This window comes from Ylistrum balloti, unplaced genomic scaffold, assembly GCF_031769215.1.
Source record: "Ylistrum balloti isolate Yb309-2 unplaced genomic scaffold, AGI_CSIRO_Ybal_v1 Utg370342, whole genome shotgun sequence".
NCBI lineage: Eukaryota > Metazoa > Mollusca > Bivalvia > Pectinida > Pectinidae > Ylistrum > Ylistrum balloti.
This window is the reverse complement of record NW_026782246.1, coordinates 482,915-501,656: the sequence shown is the minus strand read 5'-3', so window position 1 is coordinate 501,656 and position 18,742 is coordinate 482,915. Positions and strand designations below refer to the sequence as shown.

The following is an 18,742-nucleotide window of genomic DNA, read 5'->3' as shown; positions in this document are numbered from 1 at the left end:
TTTCCTATTTTGCCCTAGTTTCATAGAATTTGAGTTGGAAGTTAGATTCCGTTGGCAAGTCGTTATTTTCTGTATATTTTTTTTTCACTTTTCTGATCCTGTATATCTCTATGTTTACGAAAGAAGATTGAGTAGGGAATCTTAGTTCGGCAGTGTTATATCTATGTCCCATGAGTAAGACATTTTTAGCTTGTACTTGTAAATACACAATTCAATGGTGTAGTGATTTTCGTATTTTCTCAAGCGGTAGATACTAAACAGAAAACCACTGAATGGGTTTTACAGATCTATTAAACTTGTTGAACGAGACTTAATTCAATTGTTTCGGCAATAACACCAGATCATATCGACTACCGAACAAGCGGAGCCGCCGTCTCGTAAAAGTTAGAGACTGCATTTTGGAAATACGTCGTACATGCACACACGCCCTGCAGCTGCAAATGCTTCAGGATTTCTGTGTAAGAGATTAAATTTCGGAACTACACACACACATGCATTTACGCCCTGCAGCTTACTTCTTCAAATATTTTCTTTTGATTAAAAATCAGACACCCGTGTGTCTGTCAATTTTCGACATTGCAGTTAGGGGTACTGCTGATGGATTTGTGTCCCCGAGGTTTGCCCTAACCTGCGTGCCACGTTTGAATTCACTCACCGATGTTCTTTCATTTCAATTTGAAATCTTCATGAAAGGACTGAATTTTTTGGTTAATGCATCTCGTAATGAGTTTATTTCAACTTGTTTTGATTTTCTCTTACGTTTCAACCATTTAGGCTTTAGTTATCGGTAACGGACGAATCTTAGAAGGACGAACATCTGTATTGTGCAGTTTCAGTCTTTTTTGGCTCTATGATATTTTATTCTAAACTTGTACTGAATGGTGTTATTCACTTGTGTAATTTAAAAAAAAAGTATTTTCCGATGGTTAAAAAGACTTAGCAGGTTTACCAAAATCTCGAACAGATTCATGAAAATCTTGAAACGATATGCTAAATTAAATTCATTTTATAGGAATCGTTTTGTTTCGCGATTATATTATTTAAAAAACCCTCGTAAATAACAAACTTTAAAATATCTTAATGACATATGACGTGTCTTGTTAGCTCTTTCTACTCTCCAGCACACAACGGTCTGCTGTTTTCTTTATGTATTCAGATGACCTTTGACAGTTCGTTGCGCAACTGCTGAATGGTCTTTTTAACAAGGCGCCCGTATTCTTTTTCGTTTACTCTATGCAATTATCTAACACAGATTCCATCCTGTTTGTGTGAAGCACATCAGTAAACATCTCGTAAACAAACATGTCATTTTTGTTCAATCCTTAAAAATATGATTGAGTTTCTGTAGGTTGAATAACTAAAGCATTGTGTCTCCAGGATGCTCAATGATTGTACTTCTCCGCACCAATCTCATCAACCTCCGGCATATAGTCATTCGCTTCAGAAACATTTTCTTCAATTTAAAAGATTAAGAGTATTAAAATCCAAAAACCATTAGCGTTAAAACAACAGAGACAAATTTAACGTAAAATTTCCAATAATAACATCACCCTTCTCATAGCACTAATGACATCTGAAGATCGATCTAGGTCCGACTGAGTGCAACAGAAAAGGGTCCTGAATAGAAATACAATATGTAGCGCGGAAACGGCATTAAATATCTATATTAGCGCAGTGCTGGCATGTTGAAATTAGTTTATATATAAAAAGTTATTAATAAAAATTCAAAATAGAAAGAAAAATAGCAAGATGAGCTTCCTGAAAGGAAAATCCATGAATTAGACCATGCACAAAGTTATTATATCAGAACATGATATTGTCCACTATCGCCCCAAGTCTTTAAAGTCTGACACAAAATGCCTAAATCACGTTGAAAATACGTACCTAATTCGTGTGCTGTCTGGAATGACGATGCATTCGTGTGTCATGGCTAAACCAGACAGTTGGGGGAAAGGAGGAGGAGGAGGAGGAGGGGGACGGGTCTTCTATTGTGACGCTATCTCTGAAGAACAGACATAGACATTCCAAATCGTTGACTTAACGTTCTGTGTTTGTTTTTTTTACTTGAGTCATCTTGTCTTTGCAGTTTTGCAATGGTGGTATTTCTCATGATACGGCAAGTGGTATTCTTATGGAAATCTGCCAAACAATTACATATCTTCCAAAGTCAATTCGTGTTAGTTGTATTGCCGGTTGCTTGTAACGAGTATCTGAATATAAATTTGTTTCAAAGGACAGGGGAAAACATTCCTGACGATCTCCCCGAAAGGAATCGAACCCGGATTCCGACTTGATAGTACATGCTACTACCAATTGAGCCAAAGTAACATGTTTGGCAGGGATCTGACTTAACAACGTTGACAACGTAATTGTCCGTTAGGCGTCGCTGTTTCTGTATGAGCTATTTTAATTATGACTCTTCATGTCTCTTTGTACCTAGATTTTGTAATCTTCAAATAGGTTGCCTTAATGGTGTTGATAGAGTCCGGTCGATGTCGCTTTAGTTACATCTAATGCATTTGGCTACTGATTTTGCGCCGTTCACTTGGTGTCGCTGGACCAAACTTCGCTGTTTGTGCTTGTCGATGTCGTAGACCCAATCTAATCGTGGTCCCTTGGCGGCGCCGCACTAACACAATCATCTCCACTCTGGTGTCACCTAATTGGGAGTAAATTAGACTAATACGAAATATACCTCACCATCAGTAAGGACCAATATCGGCTTTGCTACACTAATCTCATGTATTTTTTTCTGAGAAAGAAGTGAAACTTGTAATCTGTGTACTATGCGTTGTCCGGTGGGTTTGTAAGTATTTATGGTAAAACTTATGTACATTAAACTACTTATGGCGTTCCTATTACCGAAAGTTTCCTTCATATTTATAATGCATGTGTGCAATCGATATAGTCTGCTCCTTAATCACGTATCCTTACTAAAGCTTCAGGGGAAAATTTCCGTGCCGAAATGCTAGCCTAACCTCTCAATATATCACTGTCAACAGGCCACGTGCGTGTGACTCGAGATAATGCACTACTTTGCAAGAAGGTGAAATCGATAGAACAAAAAAAATGAAAAATTATGGTCCTTAGCGAACTAGATATATGCGTTAAGTTAGTTTTTAAAAAGGGACATTCATCACAAAGCGTTAATATTGGGAATTATTGTTGAGCGAACCTACAAGCTGGAAGCCATATCATCGTAATGATACACTGTGACTACCCGCGGGAACTCCACGCTAGAAATGATACAGTACAGTATTTCGCGCATACAAACCAGTATGTTTAATAGATCAGTTTCTGTCGTTAAATTAAGTACATTTAGTTAGAATCTGTTTGTATTTTAGCGATTGTTAATTCTAAGGAAGTATGGCTTTTTAGGGTATTTAATTACTTGAGTGTAACGTTGCAGATTTGAAGGTGTTGCTTATATACACTTCTGGGTAACTGTAACCTATCACCTTGAGAAAGTTTTGTATTGATCGGCGTCAAATTTTGGAAACCTTTCAATCGTTTTGGTTCATAATTACTCTAATGTCATAATATTATGTTCCACACCAGATCAAATTCGGGTTTACACAGGGACGGGAGCAGTCATACCGTACAAACATTTTCTAGTCTTAAACTGAGGTTCGTGTTTAGACAAGTTGCCAGCATCATGTTGTACACGGATTTCGGCGTGAATTTATTTTAAAGAAATTTGTAATAGAAGAAGATGAACTTACTATTTCTTCATTGATACTTTTTATGGTAATTTAGCACGTGACATCTTTTTCTTAAAAGATACTTCTAGAAAAATATGATGGAATACTTTTGATTGATAAACATTCCTTTAAAACGACTTTTTGTTGACAGGTGTCTACATATAATGTTCTTTCGTGTTGATTTTGAAATATTTCTACATACAGTGACATCCTTGCTATACTGTGACGTATCACTCTTTTCCTCAATTAAATTAATACCAGTTATATGACTTTGTAATCAATTTTAATAAGGTAATACTAATTGGAAACATGATGTACAAATTACGGAATGACTACCTGATTAATTGATGAATATTTATTAAATTATATTTGTTTTTTTTTTTTTTTGTGAGATCTGTAAGAATGAAGAACAATTCTTCTCTATGGAAGTTTGTTTGCTAGCTCCACTTCCTCTTATAGTGATGAAACAATGAATGGATTTAAAAGCCTATTTCATTGACCAAATACGATTTCTTTAATCAGTTAATGCAATTCACCGGGGGCGGGAGATATATCGTCCGATTAATGTATTAAACGATTTATTTTGTAACGTCGGAAGTACAAACTATGAGTATGCTTTATATAGATAATGAAAGGTGTTTAGTGTATAAGTGAATGTGAAACAGCCATTCACTTATCTCCAAACTTCGGATGGTTTTGCAATCCAATGTAAAACTATCGTTATGCTACACTACCGAGTTTCAAGCCGTTAAATGCCATGTTGTCTCTGTTCTGTCGTATTTATTATTGTTTGAACATCACTTCACCCTTACTTATAAAAGTAAGCGTTGTCTGTGCGTCATGCTCGTCTGCCTTGGTGTCCGTTTATTGTATGCAGTGTATGGTCCTTGTTGTCATTGAATGTTGCTCCTTTTCCGTTCGTTGCCCGTTACAGACTGCGTCCACTGCTCAGACAGTATGCTTCTCTCCGTCTTCTATGTGCCTTACATCCTTACATTATGCATTTATCATCTCCCGCATCTAGCATTTATTGTACTTTTTTTAGTATGTACATACTATGATTGAACCGCAGACAATTTGTCTTTGACTCATTCTATATATGGGCATAACACTATATAGATATATCTTTACCGGATATAGTAACACAGAGTTCACGGAAGTGGTATTTATTTATTGATACAGAATGGTAGATAGAAATCAATAAATCAATCGACCATTTTTTCACTGTCTAGCCGCTGGTTTTCATGAACAAATTTGTTCTGTTTCTAATTAAATTGATCCCTGTATGATGTAACTGTGTCGTTTTCGCAGTCGGTGGAACAGATTTGCTGTTAATTGTTGATATGATTTATGATAGAATCTACGTAACACTATATCCTTTAGGGAGTCAGTGTGGGAGTAGATAGGTGTTCCTATCATACTACTCCTGGGAAACACAGTGGTGTGTGATGTTGCTGGTAACCTTTGAATGATCAACACCAGCAATAGTCGTAACAGTGTTCGAAACTTTCATGGCGTTATTTCTAGGAATCTGAGTGATTCTACAGATTAAAAAATGCCGAGGAAAGTTAAGTAAATCAAACTGGAGGCAAACAAGTGTTGAAATGTAGTACAGTAAAAATGTTCATTTTCATGGGGTTCGAAAGGGATTTCCAAAGATATAAATTTTCGCTGCCCTTTGTTTTTATTGTTACCTAGATATTGCTCAAAATTCACTAGTGAAATAATCCATGCGACGTTTTCATCTTTTTATTCGAACACGTTATAAACTCGTGAATTTAGAGTACCTACGAATTTGACGAAAATAAATCCCCCGCGAAAATGGTTTTACAGTAAACAAAGGTGCTTAAAACACATATTTGGGAAGTGTTGAATATTGATGGATATTAAAAGAATGTATTGAGGACCAGTGCCACTGTTTGTACTACGTAAGCATATTGATTATTGTTCGTATATCGTGTATTTATACATGTCTGTATGACCTGTATGCATTACTATCATATACTAGATCACATAGAATCTTGATATAGTAATTTTAGTACGTACGGATGTCAGTAATTAACAAAGATATAGGTCTGATATCAAACCATTGTAGAGCTTAGTGAAAAACAATGTCAATTAACATATTTGATATAACTACACAATTTATTTACATCTACATCTTTATTCATACAATGTAGATATTTCTTACGAAAATCGAAACTGCGGCTTTAGAAAATCGAGGGGAAAATTCGAATGGCTGTCAACATGACTCCGTGTATCTGTTCTCTCTAAAGTAACCTCCCCTTTCCACAGTTCCTTCCGGTGTATTTTTGGATAACCAGTGATCAGAATTAAGTGACCGGATGGAGTTTCATAATAAATATCCATGGTATAAATTGTTTGAAAAGTTTGGAATTTGTAGACAGTGTTCTAAGCTGCTAAGGTCTGTTTTATGAGATACTTTAGTCACAATTATATTGTTCAAGACAGATGGCCGAACTCCTGAATTTAATATATTTCTTCTCCCCTCGTGCTATGTCATACATGCATAGATATGATAAAATTTCACTTCAGACTTAATATATGCCCAGCCTTTCAACTCTATGTAGCATAAGCGTTCACTTTCAATAAATGTCAGCCAAGATGGGTTGATTAAAATATCAGATACCGTTATCGTTTTAGGTAATTGGGTGTTGTGTAATTTTAAATAACCTACCCATTCATTAATAACTACAATCACATAAAGAAATAAATAAAATGTAATACAACGCTATTGATTGGCTTCCGATCGAAATGGTTAAACGCATCACTTTTAATGATTTGTTGGATAAAATATTTCGTTACCAAAGAAAGATCTAGAGCAGTTTTCTGTCTTGGTGTCAATAGTCGATGAGAAGCAGATAATGTGGACGATTTCTGACGTTATCTCAAACGTTGTACTTATGTAGCAGCGTGTACATGGAGTTTGATATCTCAGGTTTGCTGACGGTTGAACACGTCTGGTAGGCGTGAAGCACTTAACTATTGCAATAAAACACTTTATTTCACTCTTATCGTACAAGTTGGGATTTGTCAAAACAATGTATAATCATTTACGGCAGCTGAAATCGTTTAAGAAATTTTTCCACTTATGTATGTTGTTGTACAATAAGAAATGATATTTTTCAGAGTTCAAAACTAACCACAAATTATGCTTTTCGGAGCTAAACACACGTGTGTAATCGTTTTCGGTTCATGACTTAGGATTGCTAATGAAACGCGCCCGACCGGAAATGACCTACGAGTTTATGGCGACATGTCAACAGTGATGGCATACTCCAATGAGTAATATAAAGTATTAGCTGTGCGACTGCCTTACAATCCTTATCAGTTGATCAAACTGGCACGTGCGCACGTGGATTCAGTAATTATTGCTATCGGTTCCCACGTGTATTAAAACATTCGGAAAACAATTGAAAGCATTTTGATAGTCTCTGCGATACACTCGGATATCTTTTGCGTGCGTTTAAAACTCAACCGGGAGAGCATAACGAGCGATTTATTGGCTTGGTAATCTCTGGCACGTGCGCAATAAAAAAAAATGATTGTGTTATTAAGATTAAATAAAAATTAGACCGATATGACGATATCTGTTCTACTTGAAGTTGAACCGGCATCAACAGATGTACAAAAGTTCAACACGAGACTTTCATAATTTCATTACCGATGTAAACAACTTTAATTATTTATAGCTGATGTCGTCACATGATAATAACCTGTTAATTACAATTAGGGATTTTGTCGAGAAAATAATTATTTGGTTGAATCATGCAGACGACGAAATGAATGACTTTGGTTATATTGTATTATGACGATAGGGTCTTTCATCGTCCTTAGATCTTATTTCCTGTCACCCTTCCAATATATAATTTCACAAGTTGATTTCATATTTTCAGTTAACTCGAACAAAAAAATGTACAGTAATGTAAATGCAATAGAAAGCCAAATTTATGAAGAAAAAAAAATGTAACGAACAATTAACGCGATTGTTTAAATTCGTTCCTCAGAAAAAAAAAAAAAAAAAAATACAGAAACAAAAACAAAAATATCCGTAATGTTTTTTCAAATGCTTTGCATTTATCGGTGGTGATTAATTTTATTTTCAAATGATATATTTTTTTCCTGTTTAAATAAAAGTTAAGTGAATCATGCTTTTTGGTAATTCGGTTTCAGGTTTTTAGCTAACTAAGATAACAGCTAATACACACGTGTCATATTAATATAATGTAGAATGATATTTTTATGTCTGTTGTATTGTGTGGTCTCTATAAGGTTTTGATCACGTCGTAATAAAGATGTCTGCCAAAGATGTTTCCTAGGTAACAAACAAAACAGAATACTTTACATGACAGGTTATTATCTTGTGTAGTGTTATACATTTTTCTTACTCAACCCAAAACCATCTTCAGCTTTTTTATGATGCAGTATTTCAAATGAAAATTGTAGATAAATCGACAGACATAAATGGCAAGCCGGTTTCTCTATTATCACTACCCTGTACATACTGCATGTGTTGACACGTGACCGGGTCCGCAATCTCCGAGCAATGAATGTTTATATCAGGAGTGAACTCGAAAGAACGAAATAAATTCTTAATATTTTACAGGCTTTTAAACTTAATCTGATTGGTGTTTTCTATGTTAGAAGATTGTAAGTTCGATAAGATAAACTTATCTTGTCCTCGTTGTCGTATTGCCGTGTTGGCACGCAGTCTGTGACTCCCAACAGACAGACAACACGTCTAGGAACCGCCTACGTCATAAATCACGTGACAAACCTATCACTGCCGTCTCCTGCCCAGACTGTTTTCGTCCGTAATTATGCGTCTGTCCTATAAAACATCTATCATTATATAATTCTTTCTCAACATCCGTTTTCAGCCATGATTAACTACATATTCTATCATAACGTCTCATTTCTTCTTGTTTCTCTTGGCTTTCGCACCAAGCGATCATTTTATCTTATAGATGTACAGCCGCATCATCTGTTAATCTCAAACATATGTGACCTTTGCGTCAAACATATCGTTATACTTATATCAAAATTTAACAAACAATTCTCATTTTTCAAACTCCGTTTAATTCGAGGAAACGTTTGACATGTTGCGTCTAATTAAAATAATTTTCCTAAAATCACCTTTTAGGAACAGAAAACCAAATTTATGTGTCTCGAAACAACTTAGTCGGCGGAGCATCTGACTTTGAATCCCGGATGTAGAAGCGACGTGTTTGTTCCAAACCTTAACTAGGGCGGTATGTGATTGGTTGCTCGGGAACCAAAGATCACGGACCGTTCCGTGATGTTGTTTTATTCCAGTTACTCATGAGAACGTTTGTACGAGATACTTTATCACAGTTAGTCATGAAAACGAGGTGTGGTCCTCCCGTATAATGACCAGTGAGTTAGCCACCAGCTTCTTCTCCAAAAGGACTCGCTGTTCGTCGCTTTTCCTTCTTACGTTTACGATTTCTGTTGCCAGATTTGCTTAGGTCTATGTACATTATACTAATACCCTTTAATGGTCTTCTATAGTCATCAACATGTCTAACTCCGTGAAGGGAAATGTTAAACAAATTTATTACGGTACTTATTCTCAAGAATTCAGTTTTCTCAAACCAATATAATCGTTGTATTGAAATAACGTTACATAAAAAAAATATTTTAAAGCTTTATTGAAAAAAATATATAGAGTGATCAATGCCATAAAATCACTAAAGAGTAGACAAATGGGTATAGACACACACTTAGCTGTTAAAGTTTAGAATCAGAATTACCCTGTTGGGAATTATAATATCGGTGTTTAGTTTAAGAGAGAGCTGACAAATTGCAGTACATTTCTATAGAACCAAATCACTTCATTTGCATATTTACAATACATTTTCATGGCGTTTGGATGTTTGAAAGGCTACTGTCTGTTTTATCTAAATTCAATTTGCATCGTTTGAATTTTTTGAATTTCGTAGTTTCCTGTGTTTTTCTGCAAATGGCGCCAATACTTCGTGTTTAAGGCGCCATTATCTTCCAACAAAGACATTGCATTGGGTCTTTTGTGTTTTTGCAAATACACTTGTAATTACACCATATGAGGATTGGTCCAAAAGTACAATGCTCCTTGCACTGTTGATTTTTCCATTCACCTATTACTATTATGAATTATTTAGGCAGGAAGCTGTCAAGTATTGCGGGATGGAATATGACAAGAAATACTGTTAAATTGATCTGAGCTCAAAAGCATTAGCCCCGAGCAGAATTTTGGGTATAAAGACACAGCGTTAATTTCGTCACTCTCGAATTGAGTTGAATTCAGTATAGTATGCCATTTAATCACCTCTAACTTCATCGATGTTCTTACCAAAAAACATTTTTGAATGGAATTAAGGGATTGCTAAGTGCTCAAAACTGAATAACTTCAGCCACGTTCCAATCTGGTTGTTTGATTTTAATTATCATCATTATCTTTTTTGTGTCTAAATTGGGCCATTGTATTGTCTAAATTGGGCCATCGTTTGTGTCTAAATTGGGCCATCGTTTTGTCTAAATTGGGCCATTGTTTTTGTCTAAATTGGGCCATCGTTTGTGTCTAAATTGGGCCATCGTTTGTGTCTAAATTGGGCCATCGTTTTTGTCTATTTGTCGTATTCGAAACTAACGAAAAATACTCTACATTTCAGCTGGATATTGAAACATTATTTCAAATTCATTGCTCCAAATCTCAATCTCGTATTTCTTAATCATCTCCTGTAAATATTTGATTTAGATTGAAACGCTCCACTCGTATCATTTGTCAAGATCTCGATGATGAAAACATTCCATTAGATCTCAAAAGGGACTTGGTACGCTTTCGTCAAGTAGAATTGATGAGCTACATGTTGCAGGTGCGGTTGACATTCTAATCCTGACACAAAAGTACACTGAGACTTTCACAACATATTTTCATTTTTCATTTATCTTATTAATTTTTTATTGATTTCTTCCGCTTTGTGTGTGTTTCAAGTGTGCCAACCTTCAGAAAATAATGACGAAAAAAAAGTTCTCCCAATTTTGACCATTGAGGTGCTATCTGAGCGGCGTATTATTTTCGCAAACTCTCTGGTCGTCTGCAGTTCGCGTGCTTCCCGCCATATTTTGTCACATTGATTGTGGAGATGACTGTTTTGTCTATAACTATTAGGGAAATTTGAATCAAACAGCTTTGGTAATCCGTTATCCATATCCCTAGCTTGGACAAGTTTATTCGCTTAAGACCCAGTCGTGAGATAACTATATTGTAATTGGGTCTGATGTCGTGTAGACTGTGTCCATTGCTATAGATCAATCAATTTCTCTTACATTACGACAGGAATCCGTGACATTTCTACGTTACGTTATATTCACTTGTCTATAATGATGTTTTTTATGATTGGAAATTTTTAAAATCATGATAGTTTCTTTCAACATACATATATATCTTGTGTTATTTCTGAATTGTATATTGAATTAAACAATAAACAGATGTGTAGATATACATGTACTGTGTAATTTAATACATCGGCCCAATCATTGTATTATTTAGGTACGTCTACAAAGAGAAGGCAAAATGGCGATGTAGGTGTAAATTGTTATTCTGCATTGAAAAGTATGACAGACAAACGAAATGGCGTACATGTAATAAGATTAGTTTTTGTCACGGTATGAAAAATTCTGAAAATTGAATATCAGTTTTGTGTCAAAATGCAATATCTTAATGATAAAAGGGGAGTAGAAACATACATTGAATCCGAGTAAATAATTATTCGTCTCCCATAGTAAAACTCGTGTCCGAGGCAATAATGATGATGTGCTCTCAAACCGTCTGTATGTATTGTAGCTATGATGCAATCGTTGCGAGAGCTCTGGTATATGCTTGCGGCAATGAGGCAAACTCAAGAAAAGAGTTTCATAGATAAAAAGTAAAAATTTAGTAACCTCAGAAATTGAAGAATAGATTGTATAGGTCACTTACATAATTACTCAATGTGATGTCATGTGACGAAACACTTTCAGGGAAATATTCATTACGTCAGAGTGGTTGTATCTCATTAATACTGGTTTATGTTGAAGCTATGTACTATTTAAGTATTAAAGTGTATTCATTGATAGTATTACCTAATCGTCGTGTTTTACCGTACATCAGCCAACAATATTTCTTATCATTGTTGTATAGAATATTTCCTCATATTTCACATGCCAGCAACCAGAGATTTTTAACCATTGAGATTTTCTATGTTTAATTTTAAAAAGTAATCCATTCATCGTTTTTTTTTTAACTTTTTAGTCATTCCCAAATGAACATGATCAGTTCAGAAGTCGGTTAGATTTGAATTTAAGTAATCTTTGCCAAGGTGCACTCCTTGTTTTTTAATTGTACTTTCCTGTTGATCGTTAGTCTATGTAGGGTTTACAAAGCAAAATGAGTCACACAGAGCCTTCTATGATATCTATGTTTGTAATCAGTTGTGAGAATGTTCTTTATTAAAATTTATTGAAATCTATATATAGATACCCCTTATTGTACTAGTCCTCTGTCAATGTAACAAAGAGTTAAACTAAAAATAGGATAAAAATAAAAATTCAGCCTATGCTGAATAAGTTAGACTATACGACAATGGATGCGAACGTGCCTCTGTATCAGTTAAATGACATAAATTATTACTTACTAGCTATTATGCTTACATATCGAGTATAAAATACGAACTATTGTATGAATAAAATGCGGAACGAAAGACATTGAATTTACGTTTTATTTACATCAAAAGTCGTATACAGGTCGACACTAAGCCTGATTTGTTTTGTTTTTTTAAATAAAATTAAAATAAAAAAAATTGCGGAGCAAACATTGTCTATACGGTTACTTCTACCGAGGGAAAGAGAATGTTGGAATATGCATGCGAAAATTTGCTAGAAACACCAATATTAACTCCGGCGCATGTCATATATTGCCGAATAGACGAAAGCCAATATTAGGTGTGTCAGGGGAGAAGCTAGTCCACATAAGGTATACGGTTAATGGGATGTTGTTACTTTACTCCAGGGACAAACTGGTAACAGGAATATAGCAGTATGAACGACAAAACATCGAATTCCATTTATATTATTACAACTTGAAAAGATAAAAACGACATAAGCAGACTATGCATGTTGTAGTGGATGTTGATTTTATCTGAATTATTGGGAATATCATAAGCTACGTTCTCAGTAAGGTGTCAAGGCAAGGATTTGTACAGTTTTTTCTTTCCTTCTACGTACATATAACCATATTTAGAACAACCATCCGACTTTTCCCCATGCTGCTGTTATCATATTAAAAGCATTATATATGCATACGAGAACCTGGGTTTAGTTTAAAATCGGAAATGCGTTTATATAAATCAGTTACAATTAACTTACTGTAATAACTGAGTCACGATATTTAAAATAACTTTATTACATAACTGTCATAAATCCCATCATCATGCTGCTTGATGGTGATGTACGTCATCATTATGTAATAATTTCTTGTGGCGTACGTCATCATTACGTATTTTTTGTGCTTTAACTCCTTGAAATATGTACGTCATATTTTTGAATATCGATTATAATCTTCATTATTTTTTGTAAAATGTTCAAACAAATGGTTTGAAAAGATTGTTTTGTAAAGGTTAAACTTTTTTTTTAAGTTTTTTTTTTTTAAATTAAAGATACATTGATTTTGATTATCATTAATCCTGTTTTATATTTTCAACTTTCTTTTATCCTTCAGGGATCTACACCCTTCAACACGCTGATGTTTGTCAGAATAGTGGTAAGCAACTTCAGTGTACCGGAAACGAAGTACTTCGGATCCAAGATGTCCTTTGCCTGCCATCAAACTATACATGCCCAGAACGCGACAAAATTGTTTGGCTTTGCGAAGGGCAAAGGTCGTGTGCAAGCATTGGATTGAAACAGCAGCTCTTGGCGTATTGCCAAAACGCTCCCGAAAGGACGGTGATAATTAGTTACAAATGCATTCGAAGTAAGTGTTTTAGTAGAGTGTGTGCAATTGATTTTACTGGAGAAAGATAGTTTAATTTAATTGGGGTGATGTAATTAAGGATGGTTAGCCGTAGTATAGCAAGCATGCTTTGTATTTCCTGTAAGTAAATCGAAGCAAACTGATTCTAAATACTCCCTTGGGTCTTCTTAAGTTGATTTGTAAACACTAAGGACCTGGTGCTCTGAAATTTCGTTAGTGATTTTCAGTTTTAAATGATGTTTTGAAAGTGTTTATTCGTTGATACATTGTTAACATTTCGGATAAAAATAAAGTATTTTAAGGCGTATATTTTTACAGTAAAGATGTATATAAAGTTACTGATTGGAAACGACAAGCGAGCGAACTGTGATGTCAACTATATAACACATGTTTTGGTTTACACGGTAAGGGTGTATTTTTATCGACACAGTGGTATTTTACCTGGTTATGGTATTTTTATCGACACAGTGGTATTTTACCTGGTTATGGTATTTTTATCGACACAGTGGTATTTTACCTGGTTATGATATTTTTTATCGACACAGTGGTATTTTACCTGGTTATGGTATTTTTTATCGACACAGTGGTATTTTACCTGATTATGATATTTTTTATCGACACAGTGGTATTTTACCTGGTTATGGTATTTTTATCGACACAGTGGTATTTTACCTGGTTATGGTATTTTTATCGACACAGTGGTATTTTACCTGGTAATGATATTTTTTATCGACACAGTGGTATTTTACCTGGTTATGATATTTTTATCGACACAGTGGTATTTTACCTGGTTATGGTATATTTTATCGACACAGTGGTATTTTACCTGGTAATGACACAGTATTTTTTATGGTATTTTTATCGACACAGTGGTATTTTACCTGGTTATGGTATTTTTATCGACACAGTGTGGTATTTTTTTATCGACCTGGTTATGATATTTTTTATCGACACACAGTGGTATTTTACCTGTGGTATTTTTACCTGGTATTTTATGGTATATTTTTTATCGACACAGTGGTATTTTACCTGGTTATGGTATTTTTTCGACACAGTGGTATCGACACACAGTGGTATTTTACCTGGTTATGGTATTTTTATCGACACAGTGGTATTTTACCTGGTTATGGTATTTTTATCGACACAGTGGTATTTTACCTGGTTATGGTATTTTTTATCGACACAGTGGTGGTATTTTACCTGGTTATGGTATATTTTATCGACACAGTGGTATTTTACCTGGTTATGGTATTTTTTATCGACACAGTGGTATTTTACCTGGTTATGGTATTTTTTATCGACACAGTGGTATTCTCAATCGTTTTATGATATGGTATTTTTTATCGACACAGTGGTATTCTCAATCGTTTTATGATATGGTATTTTTTATCGACACAGTGGTATTTTACCTGGTTATGGTATTTTTTATCGACACAGTGGTATTTTACCTGGTTATGGTATATTTTATCGACACAGTGGTATTTTACCTGGTTATGGTATATTTTATCGACACCGTGGTATTTTACCTGGTTATGGTATTTTTTATCGACACAGTGGTATTTTACCTGGTTGGTAATGATATTTTTTATCGACACAGTGGTATTTTACCTGGTTATGGTATTTTTATCGACACAGTGGTATTTTACCTGGTTATGGTATTTTTATCGACACAGTGGTATTTTACCTGGTTATGATATTTTTTATCGACACAGTGGTATTTTACCTGGTTATGGTATTTTTATCGACACAGTGGTATTTTACCTGGTTATGATATTTTTTATCGACACAGTGGTATTTTACCTGGTTATGATATTTTTATCGACACAGTGGTATTTTACCTGGTTATGGTATTTTTTATCGACACAGTGGTATTTTACCTGGTTATGGTATTTTTTATCGACACAGTGGTATTTTACCTGGTTATGGTATTTTTATCGACACAGTGGTATTTTACCTGGTTATGGTATTTTTATCGACACAGTGGTATTTTACCTGGTTATGGTATTTTTATCGACACAGTGGTATTTTACCTAGTTATGGTATTTTTATCGACACAGTGGTATTTTACCTGGTTATGGTATTTTTATCGACACAGTGGTATTTTACCTGGTTATGGTATTTTTTATCGACACAGTGGTATTTATTCGTGTTATGATATGGAATGGTTTTGCCCAGGCGTGGTCAGCCTGCTCTTTTGGATCTGCTATTCATATTTTCTTAATTTTCTTTTAATCAGAACAACCACTTCCACCGTGTCGAACCAACATTTGTAGTCCAGAGAGTGAAGGACTTCATTGTGGTCAGGATAATCAACTTCACATTGTGCGAGCCCGCTGTAATCATGGCCATGATGAATGTCCATGGAACGTGTACCAGACACTATATACGCTATGTGAGGGCCGGAAGTCATGTTATGCTTCCGGTCTGAGTCGCTTGATGCCGGGCAATACCTGTACTGACAACTTTGTGCAGACAGCTAACGTGTTTGTGGACTATATCTGTGTAGAAGGTAATTAACACCGTTTTCCTTATCTATACACATCGATTGAAGAAGATAAGGTTAAACCGGATGGTAGGCTATCGGCCTTGTCTGCAACATCAAAGGTGCTATTTGTATCTTGATTTAGATGCACGCTTGCTGATTAAGCCTTTAAAGGGGGAGATAAGAACTACTTTCCTGATATAAATTGTTTTTAACAGAATGTACAGAAAATTTCGTATATTCTATTTAGCGTCTTTTACAGTAATCAATAGAAAAAGCAAATATATTTTGTTTTAGGTAAAAGGAATAAAACCCGGAAAGAAATATCAGTTAGTGAGTCAAAAGTTTGAAAAAGATGTTTTGATTTTTGTTATAAGACATCGGTTTTTTGAAGAAGAGATAAGAAGCACAACAACACTTATATAAATAAAATCCCTCATTCTATTGGTATCAATACATACCTAGCTTACATACGTATTTATGCATCTTGCCTGTAATGGTGTCGCCGAAACAGTAGAAGACGCTTACTTATCAGGAACACCTATTCTTTTTCTCCTTGTACTTTTTCAAGAGGTTCTGTATAACTCATGTTTTGTCCTAGTTTCATCGCATTTGTGTTTGAATAAGGGTTTTTTTTGACATGTCGGGGAATTAAGATTCTTTTGACAAGTCGGTTTTTGAAAATGTCCTTTATGCATTGTTGAAATTCTTTTAAAAAAATAGAAAAAGGAAAAATGTTGAACACAACAAAAAGGTTAAAAAATGAAAAATAGTGCAATGGATGTTCTAATCCATGTCTCAAATTCCATCGTCATACCTCCGTACCATTTAAAATCATTCAATATTTCAGTAGTGTGTATCAACTGGTGGTGGGGAAATCATATTTGCATCTCTCTGGGAGAACATCTCTGTTTGGAATCTTATGAATAATCAAATTTTGCTTGAGGATTTTATCAATAGATCAACATGTAAATATTTTACGGGACTACAAATAATGAAAGTCATGCTACGCCGATGAATGGCAAAGGAAGGCCAAAAGAAAATGCATGTTAAAGATTAATCTAAAGGGGGTTAGGAATCAACCACACTCAATGAATTCGACATAGAATTATATGTAATCATTTCTGTTTTAGGAACTACCTTTGTATAGATGTAATGAATCCCGTAACGAATGTTTTAAAATCCGTCATGCTTGTTCGGGAAAAACGTGTCATTTTCAAGATATTTATCCTTTTTAATATCACAATTAATGACAAATACTGTCTTTTGGATTTCAGAGGATATTACGGACGACGTATGTACCGGAAACGTACGATCAATGCCGAAAACATTCGGAATAATCAAAAGTCCAGGTTTTCCAAACAATCCCGAGGGCAATCCGAACAGCTGTTACTGGGCAATATATCCTAAGCCTAGTAGGGTAGTGGATATCATTATACATCTCGCCTTTTCTCGCGAGTATACGGAAACGTGCAATGCACAGTTTTTGCAAGTGACGTATAGGGCTTGTGGTACATACCGGAAAATCACAGACACGTTCTGTAAAGCACAGGAAGTCAACATCGAACGGAAGTCTTGTGGAACAGTCTACATTCGTAGTTCGTCCTATTTATCAGGCGAAGACAGGGGAAACAGGTTTCTAGTATCATACCAGGGTATGTATATGACGAATTTCTTCACCTAAAGCTAAAAAAAGTCTGTTCATTTTGCCCAAGACCTGTCTTTATTGTACCTATAGTCAGTCGTTGGAATATCACTAAGACATTCACACTGTATTGCGCTTTGCCCTATTTTGTATTTAAAAATCAGGAACACATGTTTTAGCATTCACGACGTTTTTATTTTTTACGATGGCATTCCTTAAAATAGCAGTGCTAAATATACTTTCCCGTCATGTAGTGTTTATCTATCACAATGGGTTAGCGTAGAAGCTGATATGTGTACTATTACATGATAAACCAGCACCTGTTATATACTTGCATTCCTTCGAGGACTGAGACGTGTCAAAGATGTCATCATGACCTCATTTATATTGAAGAGTGCAACACTTTTACGGATATTTTGTACAAACTTGAAAATTGCCAATATGATAAGTCTCCGAGGTTAACGTTAGTCTGCATGCCACGCTTTGACTTCTGTAATAGTGGCATGTTTCAGAATATACAGGTGTACTTGCCGTTCTTTTTCGTTCATCCGATATTGAAAATTATGAGAAAAATTGATTTTTTTTTGTAAGCACTCTTCTCGATATAGGTTTTTGACATCTATTTTGTCTTGCTCCAGGGTCCTCCTTGGTTTCAACAATTGCAGTCCTCACAATAACTGTATTTACTGTTAAATTCATATCTCTTAATTATATAATACATATATATATATATATATATATAATTTCAAAAGTGACTTTGAATGCAGTAGACTTTTTCACATCGAGATATAAAGTTTCAATATGATGCTTGTTTTTGGCATTGACATAGTGTTGTTCTGTACCTTGATCCTGTAGTCATTTTATTCCGATGTTCACAAATA

General features: G+C 34.9%; 1 protein-coding gene across 2 annotated transcripts in view; it reads left to right on the top strand.

Annotated features, from left to right (window-relative positions):
- Positions 1–18,742, top strand: part of LOC132553621 (uncharacterized) — a 119,070-nt gene that overhangs the window by 77,367 nt on the left and 22,961 nt on the right. For both annotated transcript variants that reach the window (XM_060217881.1, XM_060217880.1), the window contains exons 2-4: positions 13,480–13,734; positions 15,971–16,243; positions 17,494–17,871. In XM_060217881.1, the coding sequence (XP_060073864.1) occupies positions 13,480–13,734; positions 15,971–16,243; positions 17,494–17,871 (906 nt within the window). The remainder of the gene's footprint in view (positions 1–13,479; positions 13,735–15,970; positions 16,244–17,493; positions 17,872–18,742) is intronic.